Source organism: Phoca vitulina, unplaced genomic scaffold (assembly GCF_004348235.1).
Source record: "Phoca vitulina isolate PV1807 unplaced genomic scaffold, GSC_HSeal_1.0 scaffold28, whole genome shotgun sequence".
NCBI classification, from domain to species: domain Eukaryota; kingdom Metazoa; phylum Chordata; class Mammalia; order Carnivora; family Phocidae; genus Phoca; species Phoca vitulina.
Window position 1 is genome coordinate 12,280,794 of NW_022589731.1, and position 26,458 is coordinate 12,307,251.

Genomic DNA, 26,458 nt, shown 5'->3' on the forward strand with positions numbered 1-26,458 from the left:
GAGACAACCTATGGAGTGGGAGAAAATGTTTGTAAACCATATGTCTGGTAATGAGTTAATGTCTAAAATATATAAGAACTCAAATAACTCAATAGCAAAGAAAAAAACCCACTGAAGAAATGGGCAAAGGATACGAATAGACATTTTTCCAAAGAGAATATATAGATCGCCAACAGGTATATGGTAAAAAGCTGGACATCACTAATCATCAGGGAAATACAAATCAAAATCAAAGTGACACATCATCTCACACCTGTTAGAATGGCTGTTAACAAAAAGAAAAGAGATAAGTTGGCAAAGATGTGGAGAAAAAGGAACCCTTGTACACTGTTGGTGGGAATGCAAATTGGTATAGTCAATTTGAAAAACAGTATGGGGGTTCCTCAAAAAATTAAAAGTAGAACTACCAAGTGATCCAGCAATCCCATGTCTGGGTATATATCCAAAGGGAATGTAAACAGGGTATCAATGAGATATCTGCACTCCCATATTCATTGCAGCATTATTCACAATAGCCAAAGTATGGAAACAGCCTGTGTTCATTGATGGGCAAATGGATAAAGAAAATGAAATGTGATATGTGATATTATATATATGTATGTGTGATATATATATGAGATAGATAGATAGATAATGGCATATTACGTAGCCTTACAAAAGTGGAAAATCTTGCCATTTGCAGCAACATGTATAAGCCTGGAGGACATTATGCTAGGTGAAATAAGCCAGATACAGAAAGACAAATACTGCATGATTGTACTTATATGTGAAATCTAAAAAAGTCAAACTCATAAAAGCGGATAGTAGAATGGTGGTTGGCAGGTGCAGGGGATGAGGGAAATGTAAGGATATAGGTCAAAAGGTACAAAGTTTCCGTTATACAGGATAAATAAGCTCTGGATATTTATAACTTCATTTTGTAGAAGAGGAAACTGAGGTTCACAAGGGCTAAATAACTGACCCCAATTATGTAGGATGAGTGCAAAAATCTATGTTTGAAAAATAGTGTTCTTTTCTACATCATTCTCCAAAACGTACTGGAATTGTTAATTATCCTTAGTACAGGAAGTCATTAGAAAGGCAGTTCTATATATCTCTAAATGTAATTTTTAATGATAATGAGCTATTTGCTAAGGAATATGACTTTTTATATCTAACTTTTTTTAATGCTCTGTTTGCTATTGTTTACAGAAAGTATCACCGTGGGTAGGCTTGCGCAAGATAAATATATCCTACTGGGGATGGGAAGACATGTCTCCTTTTACGAACACAACGCTGCAGTGGCTTCCTGGTGAACCGAATGATTCTGGGTTCTGTGCATATCTGGAAAAGGCTGCAGTGGCAGGCCTAAAAGCTAACCCTTGTACATCTATGGCAGATGGCCTTGTCTGTGAAAAACCTGTTGGTAAGTAGTAAACTAGTATTTCTTTAAAAATATTATGTTTCCAACTCCTCTTCTTACCACCCCCTTCGCTTGTGACAGTCTGTGTGCCTGAGGTAACTTTCACCATCTTTTTATGATGTTGATTCCCTGATAATTTTAGTAAGTATATCTTTATCCACATTCCCCACTTACTATTAGTGACCTTAGGGTTAACTTGTGAAAATACCAAAATTTTATTATTTTATGCAATCTTTATTTCTTGGTTGAATCTATTCTTAATTTTGTTAACATCTTTTGCTTTTATAATAATAGTGTTTGGAAGAAAGATTTGTTTTTAAGATTAACAACTAATTTAGAATTATTTTCATCTTATAGATCTATTTCATTTGGCAAGTAAGAAGAAACTTTTCTGTTGTATCTTTTTTTTGCCTAATATGTCATTTTGTGGTGATTGACTTTTATTATTTTTTATATTGGCCATAATATTCAAACCCAAAACCTGTACTAATTATGTTGTAATTTTTTATTTGGTTTTATTAGCCCGTATAAAATGTTAGACATGGACATTGTTTTTTTAAGTTTTTATTTTAATTCCAATTAGTTAACGTACAGTGTAATATTAGTTTCTGGTGTATAGGATAGTGACTCAACATTTCCATACAACACCCGGTGCTCATCACAACAAGTGCACTCCTTAATCCCCATCATCTATTTCACCCATCCCCCCAACCCCTCCCCTCTGGTCACCATCAGTTTGTTCTCTATAGTTGAAAGTCTCGTTTTTCATTTGTCTCTCTCTCTCTTTTCCCTTTGCTCATTTGTTTTGTTTCTTAAATTCCACATATGAGTGAAATCATATGGTATTTGTCTTGAAATGGATTTTTGTTAAGTGATAAAGGAATATTGAATTATTTTCTCTTTTTAAACATTTTTATTTTTGTGAAATATACATAATATAAAATTTACCATTTTCACCATTTTTAAATGTGAAGTTCAGTGTTATTAAGTGCATCTACATTATTGTGCATTAATCAACACCATGTATCTCCAGAACTTTCTCATCTCCCAAACTCTATACCCATTAAACAATAACTCTCCATACCTCCCTCCCCCAATCCCTGACAACCACCTTCTACTTTCTGTGTCTATGAGTTTGACTAATCCAATTACCTCATATAGATGGAATCATAAGGTGTATGAACTTTTATGGCTGGCTTATTTCCCTTAACATAATGTCTTCAAGGTTCATCCATATTGTAGCATATGTTAGAATTTTCTTCCATTTTTAGCCTGAATAATTATCCATTGTATGTACATCCAACATTTTGCTTATACATTCATCCATCAATGTACACCTGAGTTGCTTTTACTTATTGGCTGTTGTGAGTAATGATGTTATGAACATGGGTTTACAAATATCTTTTCCAGTTCCAGTTTCACATCTTTTGGGTATATAGGCAGAAGTGGAATTGCTGTATCATATGGTAATACTATGTTTAATTTTTGAGGAATTGCCATACTGTTTGCCATAGGGGTTGTACCATTTTACATTTCTACCAGCAATGAACAAAGGTTCACATCATTGCTAGCATTTAAAAAAAATATTTATTTAAAGGGTGTGATATTCTACTTCATGTAAAGATTTTATAGTTATAGTTTTATTTTTATTGTTTGTTCATATCAGAGACATGTTAACTGACAGGGCATTTGTTTTGATAAGGTATGGAATGTTTATGGAAAACATTTTAGTGGGAAAGTAAATAATGATTGTGTAAGATTTAGCCAAAGATAGAAAACTAGGTCATGGGCTACATTTCTAAGTTTTTAAATTATGTAACTTTATGTACTTTGTAAAGGATTAAAATTTTCCTAAGAAGTATAATTTTCAAATTTAATAGTAAATTTAAGAAGTGTTAACATCTCATCTTCATTTTCATTTACCTTATCACATAGTTTTTGCTATAATTTTTATCCCACACTTGGCTTATTTGAAACATTCCCTAAACCACAAAACAAATGAAACCCATATATCTGTGTTAAAATACAGTTAACAAATAAAATAATTATATTTGTTGATTTATTCCAGTTAGTCCAAATCAAAACGCAAGGCCATGCAAAAAGCCCTGTTCCCTACGGACATCCTGCTCCAACTGCACCAGCAATGGCATGGAGTGTATGTGGTGCAGTAGTACGAGACGATGCGTTGACTCGAACGCTTACATAATCTCTTTTCCATATGGACAGTGTCTGGAGTGGCAAACTGCCACCTGCTCTCGTAAGTATTTATCTAGAGTGCCTTTTCATTTAAAGGCAACATAAATCAATTTCCTGTGATGGAAGGAGGAATTAAACATTTGAAAATGTTTTTAAAAGATGGGAAAAAGTGTTGCAGCTAGTTTTAAAACCTTTTAATGGTATAAGCCCCAGATTTATACCATTTTGCCACGTTTTTGCTCTCCCCGACTCTGAGTGTACGTTGCAGATAGTTTAACACTTCACGAAAGTGCTTATTATTGCAAAGATCACGTATTGCTTTGTTGTGCTTCTTTAGTGTCCTTTAATCTAGCACAGTTCCCATGTCTTACACAACTGATATTTTTAAAGAATCAACACCATTTGTTTTGTAAGTGTCCCAATTTGGATCTAATTCTTTCCTCATGATTAGATTCAAATTAAGTATTTTTTGGCAAGAATATCAATCATATCATGGTGGTGCATCTACTGCAAAGGCAGGATGCGGTCTTGGAATCACATGGAGAGTCATGTCAGCAGGGCGGTACTGGACTTGCTGTGGGTTGTACTTCAGGAGAAGATCTTATCCCTTGCTGGTCTCATGTTTTGTAAGGACTGGCGGACGAAGATGCACCTGGCTAAGTGTGTGATACTGGGTACTGTGTGGTTATGAGAGTGGACTTTCTTGCAAAGGCAAATTTCATCAGGATGCTCCTGCCAAGGGAATTGCGTAACACTACTGATAGCACCTGGTGTCCTTGTAGGAACTTGAAGCCACATGCAGGGTTTTTTTGCTTGGAAAAATGTAGAAGCTGCTGGTCTCAGCTAGCTTTGTGCTAGCAGAAAATATGGTTTATCATTCCACAATCTACCCTTTGACACTGGGGCTCATCAAAAAATGCCTTTCCAACAGGGACATGAAGTAATTGGTCTGTTCAGATTTATAATAAGAAGGTAGGAACGATTATTTACTTCCATTGCTCCCACCACCTGCTTTTCAGTGTTGAATTGATTCATTCAGGCCACACTAATTGGGGCCTCTCCCTCCTGTGACTGATCCAGATTTTACGTCCTTTTCTTTCTTTTTTTTTTTTTTTTAAGTTGAAAATAGAGCTACCAGACTTTACGTCCTTTTTGGGACATATGGGGAATATACTCTGCCTGTGCCCGGGGTCACCATTCCACAACCACAGTTAGCTGCAGAATCACCTTAGATAAGTTGGAGTTCAAGTGTATGTTCATCCAGAAATCCTTTATTTATACAAAGCAAAACATCTATTCACTTGCTAATTCCAAACAGGCACAGATGAAATGAGAGGAATATTTTGTTCCTCTTCAGTTCCCCACTGCCCAACGCCTGACTGTCTAGGAAGCTCACTACGACAGAAGCACCAGGAATCCTTAGGTTTGTTTTGTTTTATTTTTCTTCCCAATACTTTTACCTGCAATAAGCTGGCTTCGCAATGAGCAAATCCAATTAACAGGTGCCAGGTCCCAGAGGGACTGCGGTGACAGTGTAGTGAAAGGAGACAAAATAGCAGCCACTTGAAGTCCCGTCTGGGTTAAGCTCAGGAATGTGTTGTAGTTGAAGAGTGTTCAATGGGATAGGGAAGGGACAGTTTTAATCTTTCTAAGGGAATACTCGTCAGGGGATCTTGTCATCCCAAGTCTAGTTTTTTTCTCCTAACAATTGCTCTTAGTTATACACTATTATGCCTTCTCTCACCCGATCTTTGCAACTCTTGTAGGTCCAGTTCAGATTTTTGCATCAGTCCACTGGCTTTCTTCTGTTCCTTTCCGTCTCGCGAGCAGGCACTTGCAGGTTTCCTGGGAGTTTGGGCCATAACGCAGCTTGTTTCTGCAACTTTTTAAAGTTCCTTCTGGACTTTCTTATCAGCCTGTTGGCTTCCTTACATTCCTTCCCTAGGAGCAGCCGCTGACAACATGACTATGATGATGTATGGATAAGTATCCTAGCAGCAACATGCATTGTCTGCCCATCCATTCTTCCTTCCGTCCTTCCTCTGAGCTCTCTTGTTTCTACTCTAAGAGGAAGGAAGAGCTGCTTCTTTTAAGAGGAGCTTCCTAAGTCTGAGATACCTTTTGGTGGTGAATCTACTATTTTGAGGCTTGCCCCTGGGATCTTGTGGCCCACAGACAACATGGCCACCCAGTTATAAGCTCTTCTTGCTCGGATGAGTGACCTCCTCATTTAGAGGTAGCCAGCTGCTTAAGACAGTGCAGGTGGAGACTCACTGGCCTTTCCAGAGCTTACATCACTCCCAAAGATACCCCAATAGTCTACCAACCCAGCCAAACCTGTATTTGCTCCAGCACCACTGTTGCATGAAGAGCTGAGACAAAACAGTAAGTGCCACAATGTAGGGTAGAACTTCTAGGTTGTGGCTGTTGGATATATTTGTTTCCCCAGGCTCTTGGCATCAAGTGGAGAGGTGTTCCTGGGATGGGCATGGCTGGGTATATTAGGCATTGAGTTCCTTGTTGCTATCCTTTTTTAGGAATTTTGATAGGGAATGGGGATGGACCTCATTCAGTGCATGGCACTAGGGTTGTTGCAGACATAAAATGGTCTTACTCCCACAGAAAACATCTTATTAGGAGTCAGCTGCCCAGAGGAGCTGCATACCAGTGCTGGAGACTTGGGGGGAGCTGAGAGACAGTACTCAGGCTCTCCTGCCTTCATAATCATGTTTGTCTTTCCACAAACATTAATGTTTGGTGAAAGAAACCAGACACAAAAGATTACATACTGTGTGACTCCATTTAGATAAAGTTCAAAAATAGGCAAAACTAAGCTCTCTTGTTTAGGAATTAATATTTAGGTAAAACTGTAGAGTAAGGCAAAAATTAATGTAAATGACATAGTGGGTACTGCTGGGAGAAGATTGGTGTGCTGAGTAGGAGGGGGTACAAGGGGGGCAGCGTTCCACAGGCTGGGTGCAGGCCCAGAGCATCTCTGGACAATAATTTACTAATCTCACATTTTTCTTTATGGACTTCTCTCTGTGTGTTATAGGATAAAAGGGTAAAAGGTAGGGAAAATGAAGCTTGTAAAGTCTCCAAGCTCTTAGATGCTTAAAAACTTTTTTTTTTTTTTTTTTTTTTTAATATTTTATTTATTTATTTGATAGAGATACAGCGAGAGCAGGAACACAAGCAGGGGGAGTGGGAGAGGGAGAAGCAGGCTTCCCGCCGAGCAGGGAGCCTGATGTGGGGCTCGATCCCAGGACCCTGGGATCATGACCTGAGCTGAAGGCAGACGCTCAATGACTGAGCCACCCAGGCGCCCCAAGATTTGCTTAAGAACTTTCTAAAAATTGTTTAGAGTTAAATCTAAGTCGTCTTCACTACTCACAAATCTTTATTGTATTCCATATCTTCCATCTCATTTATTCACCTTTTGGAGAATAGTCTTCAGTAATTCTTTCAAATAAATCAGTGGATAGTAAACTTTTTGAGTTTTTGTATGTCTAAAGTGTACGGTTTTATGTTCACGTAATTGATAAAGTGGCTGGATGTGGGAGTTCTAAGTTATTCTTTCCTCAGACCCTGTAGTGTTTGGTGTTGTGAGTGAGAATTCTGGTGTGAATTTGATTTTCATTCCTCTGTGGGGCATCTTCTTAAAAAAATTCTTTAAGAAGTAAAAGATTTTAAGTTTTTTTTCCTCTTTATCCTTGGCATTCCAAATTCTGTAACTCATTTTAATTCAATTTTCCAGTAATTGAGTGGGATTTTCAAAATGGATTCTCATTGGCTCTTTGAATCTGAAGAGTAGTTTCTTTCTTTACCTGCTAAAAATGGTCTTTAATGCTTAGATTGTTTTCTTCTATTTACTCTTTTTTAGAAATCTTAAAATAGTGGTTGGAATTTCTAAATAAATCTCAATATGTCATAAATTCACTTGTATTTTCCATCTCTTAGTTACAATTCAGATGTTTTTTCTTCTTTATGGTTGTTTATTTGGGGATTTTTATCTGTTTTAAATTGATGTTTTTGATAACCTTGTTTTTGCACTATAAAAACTAGCTGCATTTTTTGAGAAGGTATATGAAACATGATTAAACACTGGTATGAAGTGCATCTTCACCACTGATGAACTAAATTATGATACGTGTGGCTGGTAGGGCTGTCTGCTAGGGGTGCGTACATTAGTTGTTAAGTTCTGCCTTTATGTCTTTTGTTTTTAACTCTTTTCTTTTTTTGTTTTCTTGATTTTGATTTCTTGAGAGTTTTGTTTTCTACTTCAACCATTTGTTCTTGAGCAGTTAGTCTAGTCTGCTGGATTTTTCTTTTCTGTGGGTCTTTTCTTTGACTGTTTATGTCTGTTGTCATATTTACCTTCTCGGTGGTTATCTATAGCTCATTTGTCCTGATGATGTCCAATAACAGTTATTTTTATTCCACAGACTTTAAATTATATGCCCTTTGCATTCTAGTGGGAAAGAGGGCCATTGAACTTCTCTTCAAGGAGACCTCGTATTTTCTGGAAGTAGTATTTACCTGGTGGTGATCCACTCCTTGTGAGAAACAAACTCCTTCTTGGTTATGTCATTCTTCCCTGTTTTTAACCAACAGGCTTTTAATGAGCAGTAAGGAAATGCCAGGAAATAAAATAAGGACTGAGAATAAAGGTGGCATCCTTGATCAAAATCCGAGTGCTAAAAGTAGCTGAGTTTTACTGTTTCAAAGATGTCAACTTTTGGGCAATATTTTTGTCATACTTTTGCCTTTAATGATATCTTGTTAGCATTAATTATTCATAATGGATTTACATGATCATTTCTACTATATGTATCTGGTCCTTCACTAAACATTTAACAGTAGTAAGTCTTTAAAAACATTCTTAGAGTTATAAATAAAACTGTATTAGAAATGGTATACATTTTATGCTGCTTTAAAAAGTTATTTAGTGATCATTTGAGGTTTCCTAGTAAATGGAACTTGAAGGAAACTTTTCTTTGCTAATGAGAAACAAATATGGATTATATAATATTCCCCATTTTTTTTAGTTGTAATATTGTGATATTAGTACTTAAAATTCACAAATTGAAGAAAAGAAATATATGTTAAGACAAATTTTGCCTAATGTTTTCTGAGAAAGCTTTGTTAATAACTGCAATTATTAATAATTGACATATTTTTACTTAAAACATTGGTTATTCTCTTTGTGAAAATGGACTTCAAAAGGATAATTTAATGCAATAATAGAAGGTTTAGTTCTTAATATATAAAAGTTCAAATAAAAATGTAATGTAATTAAATTGCTACAGTGAAAATGGAATAATAGGAAATATGAGAATATGGTACATATCTTACAAATCTGTATTTCTTCCGGTATTTTATAGGTTTATGTACATGCTTGATTTTTTCTTGGCAATTAGGGAAGGTAATCTTCTTAAAATTGATTAAAATTTATTTTTTAGAGCAGTTTTAGGTTCACAGCAATTTTGAGAGGAAGGTGCAGAGAGTTCTGTATCTCCTCTGCCCCCGCAGATGCACAGCTTCCCCCACTGTCAGCATCCCACCCCCGACTGGTGCATTTGCTACAGTGGATGAACCTACACTGGCACATCATCATTGCCCAAGTCCATAGTTTACATTAGGGTTCACTCCTGGTGTGATACGTTCTGTAGGGCTTGACAAATATATAATGGCATGCAGCCATCATTATGGTTTCATTCACACCAGTTTCACTGCCTAAAAATCCTCTGAGCTCCAACTATTCATCCTTCTTTCTTTCCTAACTCCGAGCGATCACTAATATTTTTACTGTCTATACAGTTTTTCCTTTTCCAGAATGTCGTGTAGTTGGAATCATATAGTATGTAGCTTCTCAGATTGGCTTCTTTCACGTAGTAATATGCATCTAAGTTTCCTTCATGTCTTTTCACGGCTTGGTAACTTATTTATTTTTAGAGCTGAATAATATCCCATTGTCTTGTACCACAATTTATCTGTTCACCTAATAAAATCTTGTTGCTTTTGGCAAGTTTTGGCAATTATGAATAAAGCTTCAGTAAACATCTGTGTGCGGGTTTTTGTGCGGACAATAAATTTTTAGTTCATTTGCGTAAATATCATGGAATGTTGTTGCTGGAATGTACGGTAAAAGTATGTTTAGTTTTGTAAGAAACCACCAAACTGTCTTTCAGAGTGGCTGTATTTTGCATTCCCACCAGCAATGAATGTTTCTGTTACTTTGCATTCTACACACTCACTGGCATTTGGTGTTGTCATTGTTTGGGATTTGGGCCATTTTAATAGGGGTATCTTATTGTTGTTTTAGTTTGTAGTTCTCCAGTGGTGTGGTGTGGAGCATCTTTTCATACTTGGCTGTGTATATCTTCTTTGGTGAGCTATCTGCTTAGGTCTTTTGCCCATTTTTAAAATTGGGTTGTTTGTTTTCTTATTATTGAGTTTTAAGAGTTTTTTGTGTATTTTAGGTCACAGCCCTTCATCAGGTGTGTCTCTTGTAAACATTTCCTTGCAGCGCACGGCACGTGCTTTCATTCTCTTGACAGCGTCTTCGCAGAGCAGAAATTTTAAATTTGAATTTAAATTTTAATGAAGTTTAGTTTATCATTTTTTTTTCTTTCATGGGATTGTGCCTTTGGTGTCAGAACTGGAACATCATCACCAAACTCAAGGTCATCTAGATCTTATATGCTAACTCCTGGGAGTTTTATAGTTTGCTTACAATGCTCATCTGTTCATGAATGTTACATTAGAACCTTTAGCATATTAATCATAGTTGTTTTAAATTCCTGGTCTGATAATTCTGACATTCCTGCCATGTCTGATCCGATGCCTGTTCTGTCTTTTCACATTGTGTTTTTTGCCCTTTGGAATGCCTTGTAATTTTTTTCCGGATAGCCAGATATGATTTACAGGTAAAAGAGACTGCAGTTAGTAGGCCTTCAGTAATGTAGTGGTAGGGTGTGGAAGGAGCAGAAGCGTTCTGTAACTGACTGATTAAGTCTCAGTCTTTTAGTGAGCTTGTGCTTCTTGCTGTGAGCTTCACTAGTGCTTCTCAGTGTTTTCCCCCTTCTCGGTTGGTACAGGATGGCCCACTGGATTAGTGTATTTCTTCCCGCGTCCATGGAAGACCAGGGCAGGCTAGGGCTGGGTATTTCCCTTTTACAGGTCAGGTGAGCTCTGATAAAACCTCAGCAGCTTAGGCTCTGTTAAATAGTGTTTCCAGGACTTGTTAAGAACAATGGAATGTTCTGGCATGGTTTTTGTCTTCCCCTGCTGGAAGCAAAAGAAGGTTTTTCTTTGATGTTCACTGTGAAGACCTTGTAGAGCTCCTGGAGGTAAAACAAAAGTGTGGGAGTGCCCCCTGTGACTGGGTCCTTCTGGGAATTTTAACTGTCAGAGTTGTCCACACTGAGCTTCTAGCAATTGATCAGCTCTGGTTCAGGGTCTCTTCCCCAGACACTGACTCCTGCAGAAGTTTCAAGTTTGGTGTATTACGATTCTCCGTATACTTCTGTCTGTCTCTCCAGTCTCGCAGGCAATGATTTGCTCTGTGACCTCGCTTCTCTGAGAGATCTAAGAAGAGTTGTTGACTTTTCATTTTGTGCTGCTTCTTACTTTTTGGTAGGATGGAGTGGTAACTTCTGAATTCCTGACATGCTGGATCAGAAACCAGAAGGCTCTAGTAATCATCTGATGACATAATTTCTTACAGATTGATTTTTCAAATTCTTACACATTTCAAAAACCATATTGAATGTTTTATGACTTAATTTTTCAAAAAGCCAAAAATAAAGAAAATAAAAATGATTGCTCTAATTACTTGTGATTTATACATAGTCTCTCTGCTATTTATAACTTAGGAAAAATAGCATAGCCTACAAAAGCTTTCCTGTATTATTGTCTAAAAAAACATTAGAATCTGTCGGGTTTTGAATCATTATTAAATACTAAAGGATAAATTTTCTGTTCATCTTTCAGCAACGCCTGTTGCTTTCCACTCTTGAGCAAAAGGAAAACCAACATTACTTTATGTAATAGTTTCATATGTAAAATAAAATCTGAGAATAAAATGTTGCTCTGAACATGACATTTTGTAACTTGTTATTAAAGCCTAAAATCAAATAGATAAATAGAACTAGAAGGTTAATAGTTTGTCATTCTGCCAGTGCAAGAAACCCAGCGTTCTTTCATCTAAGATTTCCTTAGTTGTTTGGAAAGCATTAGCAGGAATGCTGTACTTGAGAATAGTTTAGACTTACTTTGTATGTAATGCTTCTTCAAGACATTTTTTGGTTATATTTCCTTAAAAAGATAGTCCTAAAATAAAATTTACTTTCCTAGGAGATTTCCGTAGACTATAATTATAAAACTAGATTTATTCTGGGTGAGACCTAGTAAAGATCTACTTCAAATCATCACATGATAGTAAATAATTGGAATGTCAAGATAACATACCTAATTTGGTATTTTCCATTATTTCCTATTGATTTTGTAGCAACCCTGTACACTTTTGAAGACAGTTAGAATAACCCACTCAACAATACTGTGGGGAAGCTACAATCATATATGTAAGAGAACTGTTTCAAAGCATGAAGGCTAAGAAGGGGTATGGTAATACATGAAATGTTCAGTTGTCTAAGGATCTTTTAATACTGCTGAAAAAATATAAATTCCAAAAGGAAGTATGTTCATGTCAATGAATTATTTATCTACAGAAATAACATTAGTCAGTTGTATTCAATGATTCAAAGAGTGTTCTTCCTTTTTAATTATTATTAAGGAAATATAGGAGACAGTACTCATTTTCCACCTCCTTATATCCAATCTCTGAAATACTCAGCATGCAAAAAATTCTTCATAACAAGTCTTATTGTAATTGATGAATTCTTTAGTCCAATACTCTGTTATGCCTGCACAGTTCACTATATTTGAGTTCTTGATGTTCACTGAGAAGCTTATGCAGTTCTTGTTGGCAGCAATTTGAGGAACATTTCTGTTTCCAGTAATATTGAAACACTAAGTGGCAATTAAGTTATTACCACCATAACAATGAAATTTGGTCTGCCAGAAATTACAGTTTCTTCCCCCTCTAGGTTTTTACTAGCATGTGGCTAGATCATTCATGATGTCTTATACCACTGTCACTATCTTCTATGGATAAACAATTTCCAAGACAAAGAGTGCCTTTTCTAGCAAAATATCAGTAAAAGTAATTAAAGAAAATCTCAGTCCAGTGTAGGATACTCTGTGAATTAAAAGTTTAAAACATCACATAGCAACTATAGTGAATATAATGCGAACTATAATATGTTCACCCTTGGAAAAGCCATCACAGTATTTATAGGCTTTGTTGAAGCTCATAGATTGTACATCAATTAAACAAAACATTGAGCTTCAGCCTGTGAGTCTTGGAGGGATATTCTGCAGCCCTGAAAGTCAGACAGAGCCTTTGCTGGTTGCCTGGCTGACATCGCGATCTGGTGCCCAAGTTCCCATTCAGTTTGGCTCTTTGGGTGAGATTGACTCATCACATGATAGCCAAATGCTCATATCCTGGACCCTTGGGAGGAGCATTGTCAATGAAAGGCAGCACGCATGGGGCTCAGCTGTCTCAGAATGGGCAGGCAGCAATTACACTGGACGTTCACAGGCAGGGGCAGAGTTTTTCCTTAAAGGCCCTCACTAGGCACAAGAACAGCTAACATGGCTCTACATCATGGACAAGGGTAAATGTGATCTGTAGGCCCCGGATCAGCTTCCAAAAGGTCCTAAAAACAGGTAAAGTTCTCAGGAACCTTTAAGTGCTGACTTCATTTTTCTCCATGTCATGGTTACCACACCTTTTTTCACCTTTAAGTCAGTCCATTTATCTCCTCTTTGCTCATGATATATGTTTTATTCCCTTTAAGTAATTGCTGTCTGTTAGATATTATTACAAAAACTGTTTACATTAACTATAGACAACTTTTTACAGTCTTTTTTTCAGATTGTATTTATTTTTCCATTAGCTTAGAATTCCATTTAAATTTAAAGTCATATAACATATTTTGTTAATGTTCCTGTAATGCAGCTCAAAATTGTTCTGGATTGAGAACCTGTGGACATTGTTTGGAACAACCTGGATGTGGCTGGTGCAATGATCCTAGTAATACGGGAAGAGGACACTGCATTGAAGGATCTTCACGGGGACCAATGAAGCTTGTTGGGATGCACAATAATGAGATGGTTCTTGATGCCAGTCTTTGTCCTAAAGAAAAGAACTATGAATGGTCCTTTATCCAGTGTCCAGGTAATAAAAACGTGATGAAAATAATTTCAGTTTGGAAACCAAGAATGAGTTGTTCTTTCTTATAATAAATATTTAGAAAAAAATAATGAGACTCAAATTTCACAGATGAAAAAATATTCTTCCCTATATCCATCTCTATTATGCAGATGGCATTCTGTTTGGAATCATTAAATATAGGCTAACCATATGCATGGTATGCAATTATTATATTTGGCTTCATATGAATTGCTAAGAGGAAAAATACTGGGTTCATGCCAATTTTCTACCTTGTATATAGTCTTTCATTGTTCATAGTATTATAATACCTTAGAATTCAAGGCAATTCAGAAGATCCAGTCAAACTTCATGCTAAGTGTGGGAATGTTTTAAATGATATTTGTGATGGAATCAGCAGGCCTCATTTTGAATACCATTAAATTTTGAAGGTCAATAGTTTTTAGGGTTTTTTTTTTTTTTCATAGGCAGTCTGTTCTTATACTGAATAAAACCAATCTCCTGGAAAAATTAACTTATTCAATATATTTTTATTGAGTGCCTACTATGTGCCAAAGAGTGTTTCAAGTGCTAGAGACACAACAATTAACAAATTAGACTAAAATCACTGCATTCATGAAGCCTGTATTCTAACTGAAATTAACAAAATTAATTATATACACATACATATATGAAGTTACATGTTGTTGAATAAAGTGCTGTTAAATAAAGTAAGGAAGGGGGATAAGGCTTGCAATTTAAAAAGGGTAGTGAGAGAAGAGTTCACTGAGAAGTAGCAATAAACAATTTATGTAGATGAGGGAGTGAGTCATAGGGATATCTGGGGGAAGTATTCTAGAACAGAAAACAGTCTGACACAAGGATTTGGGTGAAAGAGTTTATTTTTTTAATTTTTTAATTTTTTTTTGAAGATTTTATTTATTTATTTGAGAGAGAGAGTGAGAGAGTGAGAGAGAGAGAGAGAGCCCAAGAAGGGGGGAGGGTCAGAGGGAGAAGCAGACTCCCTGCTGAGCAGGGAGCCCGATGTGGGACTCCATCCCGGGACTCCCGGATCATGACCTGGAAAGAGTTTATTTGGGAGGTGAACCCAGGAGGCACAACTGAAGGAACAGAGAGTTTCAAAGAAGGGAGAAAAACCAATAATATTATTAAGCTGGCTACTGTACTTGGAAATTTGGACTCACACCCACTAGGGACCTATGAAGAACCATGTAAAATGCTTTTCAGAATTGACCCCCTGAGGGATTGGGAGGGTGGGGCACTTATCTGTAGGTTCTCTTTGGTTGAGTGATACCTTTGCAGGTATTGTACTTCTGAGCTGTGCCAGCATGTATGATCAATAGCTTGCCCTGGCACTAGCGAAAATTCTGGGGCTGAAAAGTAGAGACACTGCAGAACTTGCTTTAGGTGAGTCACCGAGAGTGTGCCGTCCTGAAACCGGATGGATCGTGGGAATGTGGCACAGAGTGCAATGATACCTGCTACATAAACTCTGAAATATATGAAAAGTGAAAATGAACAAACTATGGGTTTGTACAACAACATGATTGAATCTTAAATTTTTTTGCTTAGTGAAAGAAACCAGACCCAAAGGCTACATGTTGTATTATTCAATTTATAAAATGATCTGGAACAGGCAGAACTGTGGGGATGGAAAACAGATCAGTTATTTGCCAGGAGTAACAAAGGTAGGGATTGATCTCAAGGGAGCCTCACAATGGAATTTTTTGTGTTATGGAACTGTTCTTTATGATACTGTGTTAGGTTGATACATGACTCCATGCATTTGTCAAAACCCATATTGTATATCACAAAGAACCAACTTGCCTGAATGCAAATTAAAAAGAAAAGGCAACTAGAATACCAGGGGATCCCAGGGTGTAAAGTAAGCTGTGACAAGTAAATTTAACTATATTACAAATGCCGTAACGTCATAAAAAATAAAAAAAGAAGAGCTGATCTAAGTAACATTGGAAAACAGTTTGGATTCTGTAAAGCTAAGAAAAAAAACTGTATACAAGATTGTATTCTGGTTAGTAAATTTGTTTATCACGTGGTGTAAGTTAACATTTCTAACAATACTTTATGTGTTTACTAGGTTTGGACAAATAAATTGTGTTTAATTTAAGCCAGGTTTTCCACTGTCAGAGAAAGAAGCTAAAAATAAGGAAGGACTGAAGACTACAAAGAATCCTGTGGTGTTGGGTTAGGGTCTGAGATAATAGTGTGAATTCATGTTTATTTTAATATATATACCAAGAAGTAAATATAGATATGTGTGTATACATAGGTTAGTACATATACATGAATTTCCTAGTTCTGTTTGTCAAGAGGGTCTAGAAGCCATGACATCCCAGTAGCAATGAGCACATCTAGTGCCTGCATCTTGGTTTCTAAATACTGTTTTCCAGTGAAAGGAACCAGGGTGCCATGGAGAAATGGTTAATTCTAGTGCTGGGACAGGGAGAAAACATGATGAGCCTGGAGCATTGTTTGTTGTAAGAAGGAACTTTAAAAAAAAAGAGGATGGGATCATGATCATGCCAAAGGGACACAGCACCAACCTAAAAGAGTTCTCAATGGATAAAATATGAGCAAAAGATAATGATCGTATTGCATTATGAATCAAAAACCTAAATAATATCCTGATTCTATACTGATTAAATGATTTAATAAATAATAAATGGGTGAGAATGAACAAAAATTCCTTACAGAAAAATTCTAAATAATAAATGTAGAAGGAATGAGGGAAATAAAAAAAATCACTCTTAGAACACGACAGTAATAATTGCTATAAGAATAATCCACTTAATATTGAAATTGGGGAATGAAACTTTAAGGAAAAGCAGGGTACTTGTGTAGCTTTAAAGCTTCTGGTCAGTAATCATTTCTTTTCTTTTTTTCAATGTTTCAAGTTTTTATTTAAATTCTAGTTAGCTAACATACATTGTAATACTTGTTTTGGGAACAGAATTTAGTGATTCATCATCAACACACAACACCCAGTGCTCATCACAAGTGCCCTCCTTTATACCAATCACCCATTTAGCCCATTCCCCTGCCCACTTCCCTTCCAGCAACCCTCAGCTTGTTCTCTATAGTTAAGAGTTTCTTTTATGGTTTGCCTCCCTCTCTCTTTTTTTCCCTTCCCATATGTTTATCTGTTTTGTTTCTTAAATTCCACGTATGACTGAAGTCATATGGTATTTGTCTTTCTCTGACAGACTTATTTCCCTTAGCTTAATACACTCTAGCTCCATCCATGTTGTTGCAAATGGCAAGATTTCATTCTTTTTGATGGCTGAGTAATATTCCTGTGTGTGTGTGTGTGTGTGTGTGTGTGTGTGTGTGTGTACCACATCTTCTTTAGCCATTCATCAGTTGATGGACATTTGGGCTCTTTCCACAATTTGGCTATTGCTGATAATGCTACTATAAACATCAGAGTGCATGTGCCCCTTCGAATCAGTATTTTTGTATCCTTTGGATAAATACCTAGTAGCGCAATTACTAGGTCATAGGGTAGCTCTATTTTAACTTTTTGAGGAACCTCCATACTGTTTTCCAGAGTGGTTGTACCAGTTTACATTCCCACCAACAGTGTAAGAGGGTTCCCCTTTCTCCTCATCCTCACCAAAATCTGTTGTTTCCTGTTTTGTTAATTTTGGCCATTCTGACTGGTATGAAGTGGTATCTCATTGTAGTTTTGATTGGTATTTCCCTGATGCTGAGTGATATTGAGCATCTTTTCATATGTCTTCTTTGGAAAAATACCTATTCATGTCTTCTGCCCATTTCTTAACTGGTTTATTTGTTTTTTGGGTTTTGAATTTGGTAAGTTCTTTATGAATTTTGGATACTAACACTTTATCAGATGTCATTTGCAAATATCTTTCTCCATTCCAAGGTTGCCTTTTAGTTTTGTTGATTGTTTTTTTTTGCTGTGCAGAAGCTTTTTATCTTGAAGTCCCAATAGTTCATTTTGCTTTTGTTTCCCTTTCCTGTGGAGACGTGTCTAGTGTGAAGTTGCTATGGCTGATGTCAAATAGATTACTGCCTGTGTTCTCCTCTATGGTTCTGATGGTTTCCTGTCTCACATTTAGGTCTTTCATCCATTTTGAATTTATTTTTGTGTATGCCAAGAGAAAGTGGTCTAGTTTTATTCTTCTGCATGTTGCTGTCTAGTTTTCCCAAAACCATTTGTTGAAGAGGCTGTCTCTTTTCTATTGTATATTCTTCCCAGCTTTGTTGAAGATTAGTTGACCATATAGTTGTGGGTCCATTTCTAGGTTTTCTATTCTGTTCCATTGATCTAAGTGTCTGTTTCTGTGCCAGTACCATACTGTCTTGGTCACTATAGCTTTGTAATGTACCTTGAAGTCTGGAACTGTGATGCCTCCAGCTTTGGTTTTCTTTTTCAAGATTGCTTGGGCTATTTGGGGTCTTTTGTAATTCCATACAAATTTTAGGATTGTTTGTTGTAGCTCTGTGAAAAATGCTGTTGGTATTTTGATAGGGATTGCATTAAATGTGTAGATTGCTTTGGGAAGTATAGACATTTTAATATTTGTTCTTCCAATCCATGAGCATAGAATGTTTTTCCATTTCTTTGTTTCCTCTTCAATTTCTTTCATAAGTATTGTATAGTTTTCAGAACACAGATCTTTTACCTCTTTGATTAAATGTATTCCTAGATATCTTATGATTTTTGGTATAATTGCAAATGGGATCGATTCCTTGATTTCTCTTTCTACTGTTTCATTATTGGTGTATAGAAATGCATCATCTTTCTGTACATTCATTTGGTATCCTGTAATTTTATTGAATTCATGTATCAGTTCTAGCAAATTTTTTTGGTGGGGTCTTTTGGGTTTTCTAAATAGGGTATCATCTTGTCTGTGAATAGTGCAAGTTTGACTTCCTTGCCAATCTGGATGCCTTTTACTTCTTTGTTGTCTGATTGCTGAGGCTAAGACTTCCAGTACTATGCTAAAAACAATGGTGAGAGTGGAAGTCCCCTGTCTTGTTCCTGACTGTAGAGGAAAAGCTCTCAGTTGTTCCCCATTGAGAATGATATTAGCTGTGGGTCTTTTGTATATGGCCTTTGTGATGTGGACTTCTCTCTTCTGTTTTATCTTGGTGAACACTTGCTAACCACAAACTCTTACAGTGGGATGGGAGCATATGAGATTGCTTCCATGGATTCTTTTTTTCTTCTTGTCAGTTTATGATGAAGTTGTACTTTTCGGATAATTTTTTTTCTCTTCTTGTACTTCTTTTGGAGGATGTTTTGGGAGACATAGTCCTAGGCAGCCTTCATTGTTTTCAGTTATCAAAAAGTTCTACAGTGTTTCCTCATGCTGGAACAAATGGGATTTTAAAGACATAATTTTCTAATAATTTGCTATTTTATTATTATTATTTTTTAAAGATTTATTTATGAGAGAGAGAGAGAGGAGCATGCGTGTACGGAATGGGGGGTGGGGTTGAGGAAGGGGAAGAGAGAATCTTAAGCAGACTCTGTGCTGAGCATAGAGCCTGACATGGGCTCAGTCCCACAACCCTGGGATCATGACCTGGGCCGAAACCAAGAGTTGGACGCTTAACCGACTGTACCACCCAGGTGCCCCTAATTTGCTATTTTATAGAAATACAATGTATTTTCCTATATTATCCCTGTACTATGTGACCTGGTGACATCTTTTGTTCATCCTGGTACTTTTCTTATAGATGCCTTAGGATTTTCTTAAAGTTGCTTTTCAATAAACATAGCATTATTTTTTCCTTTCCAAATCATGCATGTTGTTTTTGTTCTTTCCTTATTGCGCTGTCTAGACCCACAGTGCAACATGGGATTGAATTAGTGAGTGTTAAATGGAAAGTATTTAGCCTTTAACCTTTAAGTATAATGTTAACTGTTGATTTTTCATAAATGTCCTTACAGACTGAAGAACTTCCCTTCTGTTCCTAGTTAGTTGAGGTTGTTTTTTTGTTTGTTTGTTTTAAATCATGACCAGATGTGTAATTCTCCCAAAGACATGCATCTATTGAGCTGATTGTATAATTATTTTTTGTTTTAGTTAATATCATTAATTCATATTGATTGATTTTCAAATGCCAAACCAATCTTGCATTTCGTGATATACACTTACGGTGTGTTATCCTTTTACTATATTGCTGGGTTCAATTTGTTTAAATCTTGTTAAGTATTTTTGCATTTATATTAATGAGAATATATGCCTGTAGTTTTCTTAGTGTCTGGTTTGGTATCAGTCTCGAGAGTTGAGAAATACTTTTTCCTCTTCCACTTTCTGGGAGAGTTTATGTAAAACTGGCATTATTTCTTAAATATTTGTTGGAATTTACCTATGAAGACATCTAGCCTGGAGTTTTCTTTGGGAGAGGAATTTTAACTACAAATTTTTTTTTTTTTTTTTAAGTAGGTATGAGGCTATTCAGGTTCACTAACTTTTCTTGAGGGAGTTTAGCAGTTTGTGTCTTTCGAGGAATTTATTTCATTTAAGATGTTATTGACAGAAAGGTGTTCATAATAATTGCTATTATCCTTTTACTCTAAAGGATCTTTAGTGATAACCTCTCTTTAATTCTAAATATTGATAATTTGTGTTTTCCCTCTTGATCAGTCTATCCTGAGGTTTGTCAGTTTTCATTGATCCTATAAATAGCTTTTTGTTGTATTGATTTTCCTCTGTTGTCCATTTGATATTTCATTAATTTCTGCTCTTAATTTTTCCTTCTTTTTGCTTGCATATAGTTTAATTTGTTTTCTTCTAGTTATATAAATTTGAAACTTAAATAATTGCGTTGATAACTTTTTTCTAATATAAGCCTTTGATGTTATTAATTTTCCTCTAGAAACTACTTCTCAGTAGTGGTTTTGTGATACTCTCTTTCCATATTTTTACTTTAAGCTACCTATGTTGTATTTAAAGTATGTTTTTTATAGACAACACATTGTTAGGCTCTTTCTTTTTAATACAATTTGATAGTGTCTGCCATTAAATTAACGTGTTTGGGTCTTTTAAATTAAATGTTTTATCAATATGGTTGACTTAAATTTCCATCTGGTTACTTGTTTTCTCTTTTTCCCATCTGTTCTTTGTATCTGTTTACCTCTTTTTCTGCCTTCCTTTGAATTAACTGAACATATTTTATGCTTCATTTTATTTATTGGTCTGTACTATATTACCTTCTTTTTATGCTTGCTCTTAGATTTCTATTCATCTTTAACTTGTCACAATCTACATTTAAGTGATATTATAACTTCACAGTAGTGTAAGAGCCTATTACTTTTAAATATGTTATAAGTCACATAGTATACTTTTATTACTTTTGCTTTAAATGGCAAGTTATCTTTTAAATAGGTTTTTAAAATAAAAAAGAAACTTTATCATTAAGCAGAAATGGAGTAACAGTGAGTAGGGTGACCAGCTATCCTGGAATGTGTCCAGGACTGAGGGCTTTCTTGAGATGTGGGACTTACAGTACAAACACCAGGATAGTCCTGGGCAAACTGGGATGACTGGTTACTCTAAAAATGACCCAGTTTAACTGCTCCTACTTGAAACAATTAAGAAATGGGGCAAAATGGATGAAGAACACTTCTTAAGACATTGGACAGGCAGCAAAAGTTAATGATCCCTCAGAAATAGGAAAGAAATCAGGTGAGCCTTAGTGCTGGAAGAAAGTTTGCATGGGGGGGGCAGTTAGGGGACACAAGTAGAATCTGGTTACCCTGAGTTGGAGAGATGGAACTGGGAATCTGGGGAGGGGAGGCCAAGGTGGCTAGCTGTTCAAAGAAGAGAGACTTGAACATAGAGAATTGTGGAAAACTGCAGAGGAGTATCCTCTGAATAGTCAGCTAAAAAATAAGTGCAACACTGTAGAAAATTTGAGTTCTGCAGGAAGGATTACTTGAGTGGAATAAAAGGAATAGTCACCAAATAGCACACAGGACTGGGAATTGCCTGGGCATTATTCACTGGACAATAGGTAGATAGAAGGATTTTATTTTACTTAATATGGCAAATTAGCACTAGACTAAATGCTGTAATGGTCCTGTGTAACATGGCCAGAAGGATCAAACTGTCTTCAATTACTTAGCTGAATTCCAGAACAAAGCTAAAGAATATTTACAGGAATACAAAAAGTTTCCAGCACCCAAAATGTAATATTTGAAATTTACTGTGTCTGGCTTCCAATAAAAAAATTAGCATGTATGCAAAGAACAGGAAAACCTTGACCCCTACTGAAAAAGAAAAACCAATCAATAGAAACCAACCTAGAAATTAAATAGATGTGAAGAGTAGACAAGGATATTGAAACAATGATTTAAAGGTATTTCATATATTAAAAACTAAACTTTTGAGCATGTTAAGTAGAGTCACAGAAAACAAAACGAAACAAGCAGAATTTATAGAGATGAAAAATATTCTGAGATGAAAAATGAATGCGATTAATATCAGATTAGACATTGTAAAAGTAAAGATTGGTATACTCAAAGACAAACAATAGGAAGTACCCAAATGAAGCACAGAAGGAAGAATAACTGAAGCAAAATGAGCAGCACATCAACGAGCTGTGGGGCATGAGGCCTGGATAATCTGAATGAGGGGAGAGAGAAAGGGCTTAAAAAATCGGAAAAAATAATGGCAAAATTTTTCTAAATTTGATAAATCCTGTAAATCCAAAGAGGCAAGAATGTCAATAAATGTTAAGCACAAGAAACATGAGGAAATCTATATCAATGCCCATAATAATAAAATTGCCTAAAGCCAGTGATAAAAAGATAAAAGCAGCCCAGAGAAATAAGACTCAGTATGTACAGAGGAACAAAAATAAGTCCGATACCAGATTTCTCATCAGAAAAAATAAAAGTCAGAAAACAGTGGAGCAACAGAAATGTAGCATCTTTAAAATAGTAAAAGAAAAAAGTTAACTTGGAATACTTTACGTAATGATATAGCTTAAAAAAAATAAGGGTCAAATATTCTTTCAAAGTTACAAAAACTCTAAAATTCATTACCAGTGGACCTGCTGTGTAAGAAGTGTTAAGAAATATTAAGTCCTTCACTCAGAAGGATAAGTTCCAGATGTAAATCTGACCTATACAAAGGAATGAAGAACAAAGGACATGGTAGCCCTGTGCGTAAAGACTTTTTTCTCTAAAACTTCCATATCTAAAAAAGGCAATCAGTGTTTTAAGGCAAATATGACAATAGTGTATTCGGAGTTTAATTTTTATGTGGAAGCAAACTGTATGACAATAATAGCTCAAAGTCCGAGGGAAGAATAATGGAAGTATACTGTTGTAAGATATTTTTTTTTACAATATGTGAAGTGGTATATCACTTGAACTTAGACTTAATTTGTAGATGTATATTCTAAACTCTCAAAGAACTACTAAAATAACACAGTCATAGCCAAGAAAGTAGATAAAGTAATCCAAAAGAAGGCAAGATAAGGGAAAAAGAGCCATACAGAACAGATGGGACAAATAGTTAACTAATGGCAAAATGATAAATTTAACGTCAGCTATTTCAATAATCATGCTAAATGTAAATTATCTAATCACCCCAATAAAAAGGCTGAGATTTTCATATTAGCTAAAAAAGCAAGAACCAACTATACACTACCTCTAAGAAACCCATTTAAAATACAAAGACACACATATTTTAAAAGTGAAAGCATGGAAGTAGATATACTATGCTAACACAAGTCAAGAGAAAGCTGAATTGGTGACATTAATATCAGATATATAGATTTTAGAGCAAAAAATATTACGTAGAATAAAGAGGATCACTTCATAAAGATAATTAGGTGAATTCATCAAGAGGACATAACATTCCTAAACATTTCTACCTAGTAATAGACTTTCAAAATAGGTGAGGGTTCGACAGTGTATGACAAGGCTTCTCTCTTGATTCCAGAGATATTGTAGGTTACTTTCTACTTTGAGAGAAGTAGCTGCCACCACATCAGTTCATTTTTCTCTCACTGCTTTATTTTGGAGAGTGTATTAGTTTTCTGTTGCAGCATAACACATTACCACAAACTTAGAGGCCTAAATAATACACAATTATAGCTCATAGTTCTGTATGTCAGATGTTGGATGTGGCCTGGTTGTCTTCAGCTCCTAAAGTATGGTCACATTCTTTCCCACATGTCCCCCTCCATCTCTAAAACTAGCAACATCATCTCAAGAGCTCAAATGGAATCTCTCACTTTGAATTCCTTACTTCCAGTAAAGACCAGTTCCTTTTAAGGGATCTTCTGATTGGGTTCAATCAGGATGAGTTTCCTTTCTTAAAGTCAACTACGCCATGTAATATAACCTAATCACCAGATTAAGTTGATGACTGTTCTATCATATGTACAGGTCCCTGCCACACTCAAGAAGAGGCCATTAGTATTTGATTGAAAAACAGAGTACCGTAACCTAGTTTCATTGACATCCAAAGATTAACCACCATACCATACAATTTACCCATTTAAAGTATGTAACTCAATGAGTTTTTAGTATATTCAGAGTTATGCAACCATCAGCACAATAAATTTAAAAGAAATTTTATCATCCCCAGAAGAAACCTTATACTTATTAGCAGTCACTGACTGTTAAGCCTGCATCTACCCTTGTCAGCTGTAGGCAAAGATTAATCTTTATACCTCTATGGATTTACGTATTCTGGACATTTTAAATAAATTGAATCATACAGGTGTAGTCTCTTGAGACTGGTTTCTTTCACATTCCATAATGTTTTCAAGGTTTATCCATGTTGCAGAGTGTAGCAGTATTTTATTTCTTTATATTACCAGATAATACTCAATTTTACGGATATACCACATTTTGTTTATCCAATTATCACTTGATGGACATTTGGGTGTTCACAATTTGGGGCCTTTTGAATAATGCTTCTATGAACATTCATGTAAGAATTTATGTGTGGACCTATTTCCATTGCTTTTGGAATGGTGTGTCTTTACTAGATACAATTACTTTGGGTCGAACAGCGATTACATCAAAACTTTTGAAGAACTGCCAAACTGTTTCAGAGCTGCTGCGTTATTTTGCATTCCCATTGACAGTTCACAAGGGGTTCTAATTACTCTAGATCTTTGCCAACACCGCTTAGTTCATGTCATTTTGATTATAATTATCCTGGTGGGTGTGAAGTGGTATCTCATTGCAGTTTTGATATGCAGTTTCTTAGTGGGTATGATGTTGAGCATCTTTTCATATGCCTATTTGCTGTTTCCATTCTTCTTCAGAGAAATGTCCATAATATTCTTTGCCCATTGTTTAATTGGGGTGTTTGTCTTTTTATTATTGAACTGTAAGAGTTTTTTATATACTGTAAATACAAGTCCTTTACCAAAGACTGATTTGCAAATATATTTTCCACTCTGTGGATTGTCCTTTCATTTTCTTGATAGTGTCCTTTGTTGCACAAAATTTTAATTTTTGATGATGGCCATTCTATTTTTTCTTTTTTCTTTTTGCATTTGGTGTCATATCTGGGAAACCATGCATGATATAAGATCCCAAAGATTTATTCCTATGCTTTCTTCTAAAAATTTAATAGTTTTAGCTATTACATTTAGGTTTTTGATCTATTTTGAGTTAATATTTGTGTGTGATATGAGATACGGATCAAACTTAATTCTTGAATATGTGTTTATCCAGGTGTCCTAGCACCATTTGTTGAAAGACTATTTTTTCCCGTTGAATTTATTTTTTATTTTATATATTTTATTTTTCATCTTTTAAAATTGTGTTTTAGTCATTTCTGTATTTTCCATTTCTCTCCTTTTTATGTTCATGTTTTATTCTATATTCTTGAACATATAAAGCTTATTTATTTATTTATAGAGAGAGTAAGACACTGGGGGTAAGGGCAAAAGGAGAGGGAGAGAGAATCTTAGGCTCCATGCCCAGTGCAGAGCTGATGTGGGGCTTGATCTCAAGGCCCTGAGATCATGACCTGAGCTGAAATGGAAAGTTGGACACTTACCTGACTGAGCTACTCAGGCACCCCAATAAAGCATACTTTTAATAGCTGTTTTAAAAATCATTCTCTGCTCATTCCATCGTGTGCAATGTTTTCTTGTTTGTTTGTTCTGTTGATTTTTTTGTTTGTTTCTTTTACTGATTATGGAGCAGATGTTCCAGCTTGGTTATTTTTTTGTGGTATTCTAGACATTGTGGATTTTTGCAGTTTTATTATATAATTTTGTTCTGTTTCTTTTAGTGTGTTGTACTTTATTCTGGCATGCACTTATGTTATTTAGAATCTGTATGATTTCAAGAATTGTTTTTAAGGTTTTTTTTTTTAAAGTCCTGTACATAGCAGTCCTAAGTTCAGTGCTAATTTATTTCCACTGCTAAGTCAGTGTCTTTCTGTGGTGTCTATAGAGTGCTCTTTGTATTATGAGGTCTCTCCACTCTAGTGGGAATACAAAGTATTCCAATCCTATGTGAGCTACTGGCATTATTTGACTTACTGTTTATGGTGGTACTTTCTCTAGCTTCATGGAGTTTC

General features: G+C 35.6%; 1 protein-coding gene across 5 annotated transcripts in view; it reads left to right on the forward strand.

The window, feature by feature from the left end:
- The window catches only part of ATRNL1 (attractin like 1), an 839,540-nt gene that overhangs the window by 218,794 nt on the left and 594,288 nt on the right, over positions 1-26,458 (forward strand). For all 5 annotated transcript variants that reach the window (XM_032423422.1, XM_032423427.1, XM_032423424.1 and 2 more), the window contains exons 16-18: positions 1,192-1,405; positions 3,471-3,659; positions 13,686-13,904. In XM_032423422.1, coding sequence (XP_032279313.1) covers positions 1,192-1,405; positions 3,471-3,659; positions 13,686-13,904 — 622 coding nt within the window. The remainder of the gene's footprint in view (positions 1-1,191; positions 1,406-3,470; positions 3,660-13,685; positions 13,905-26,458) is intronic.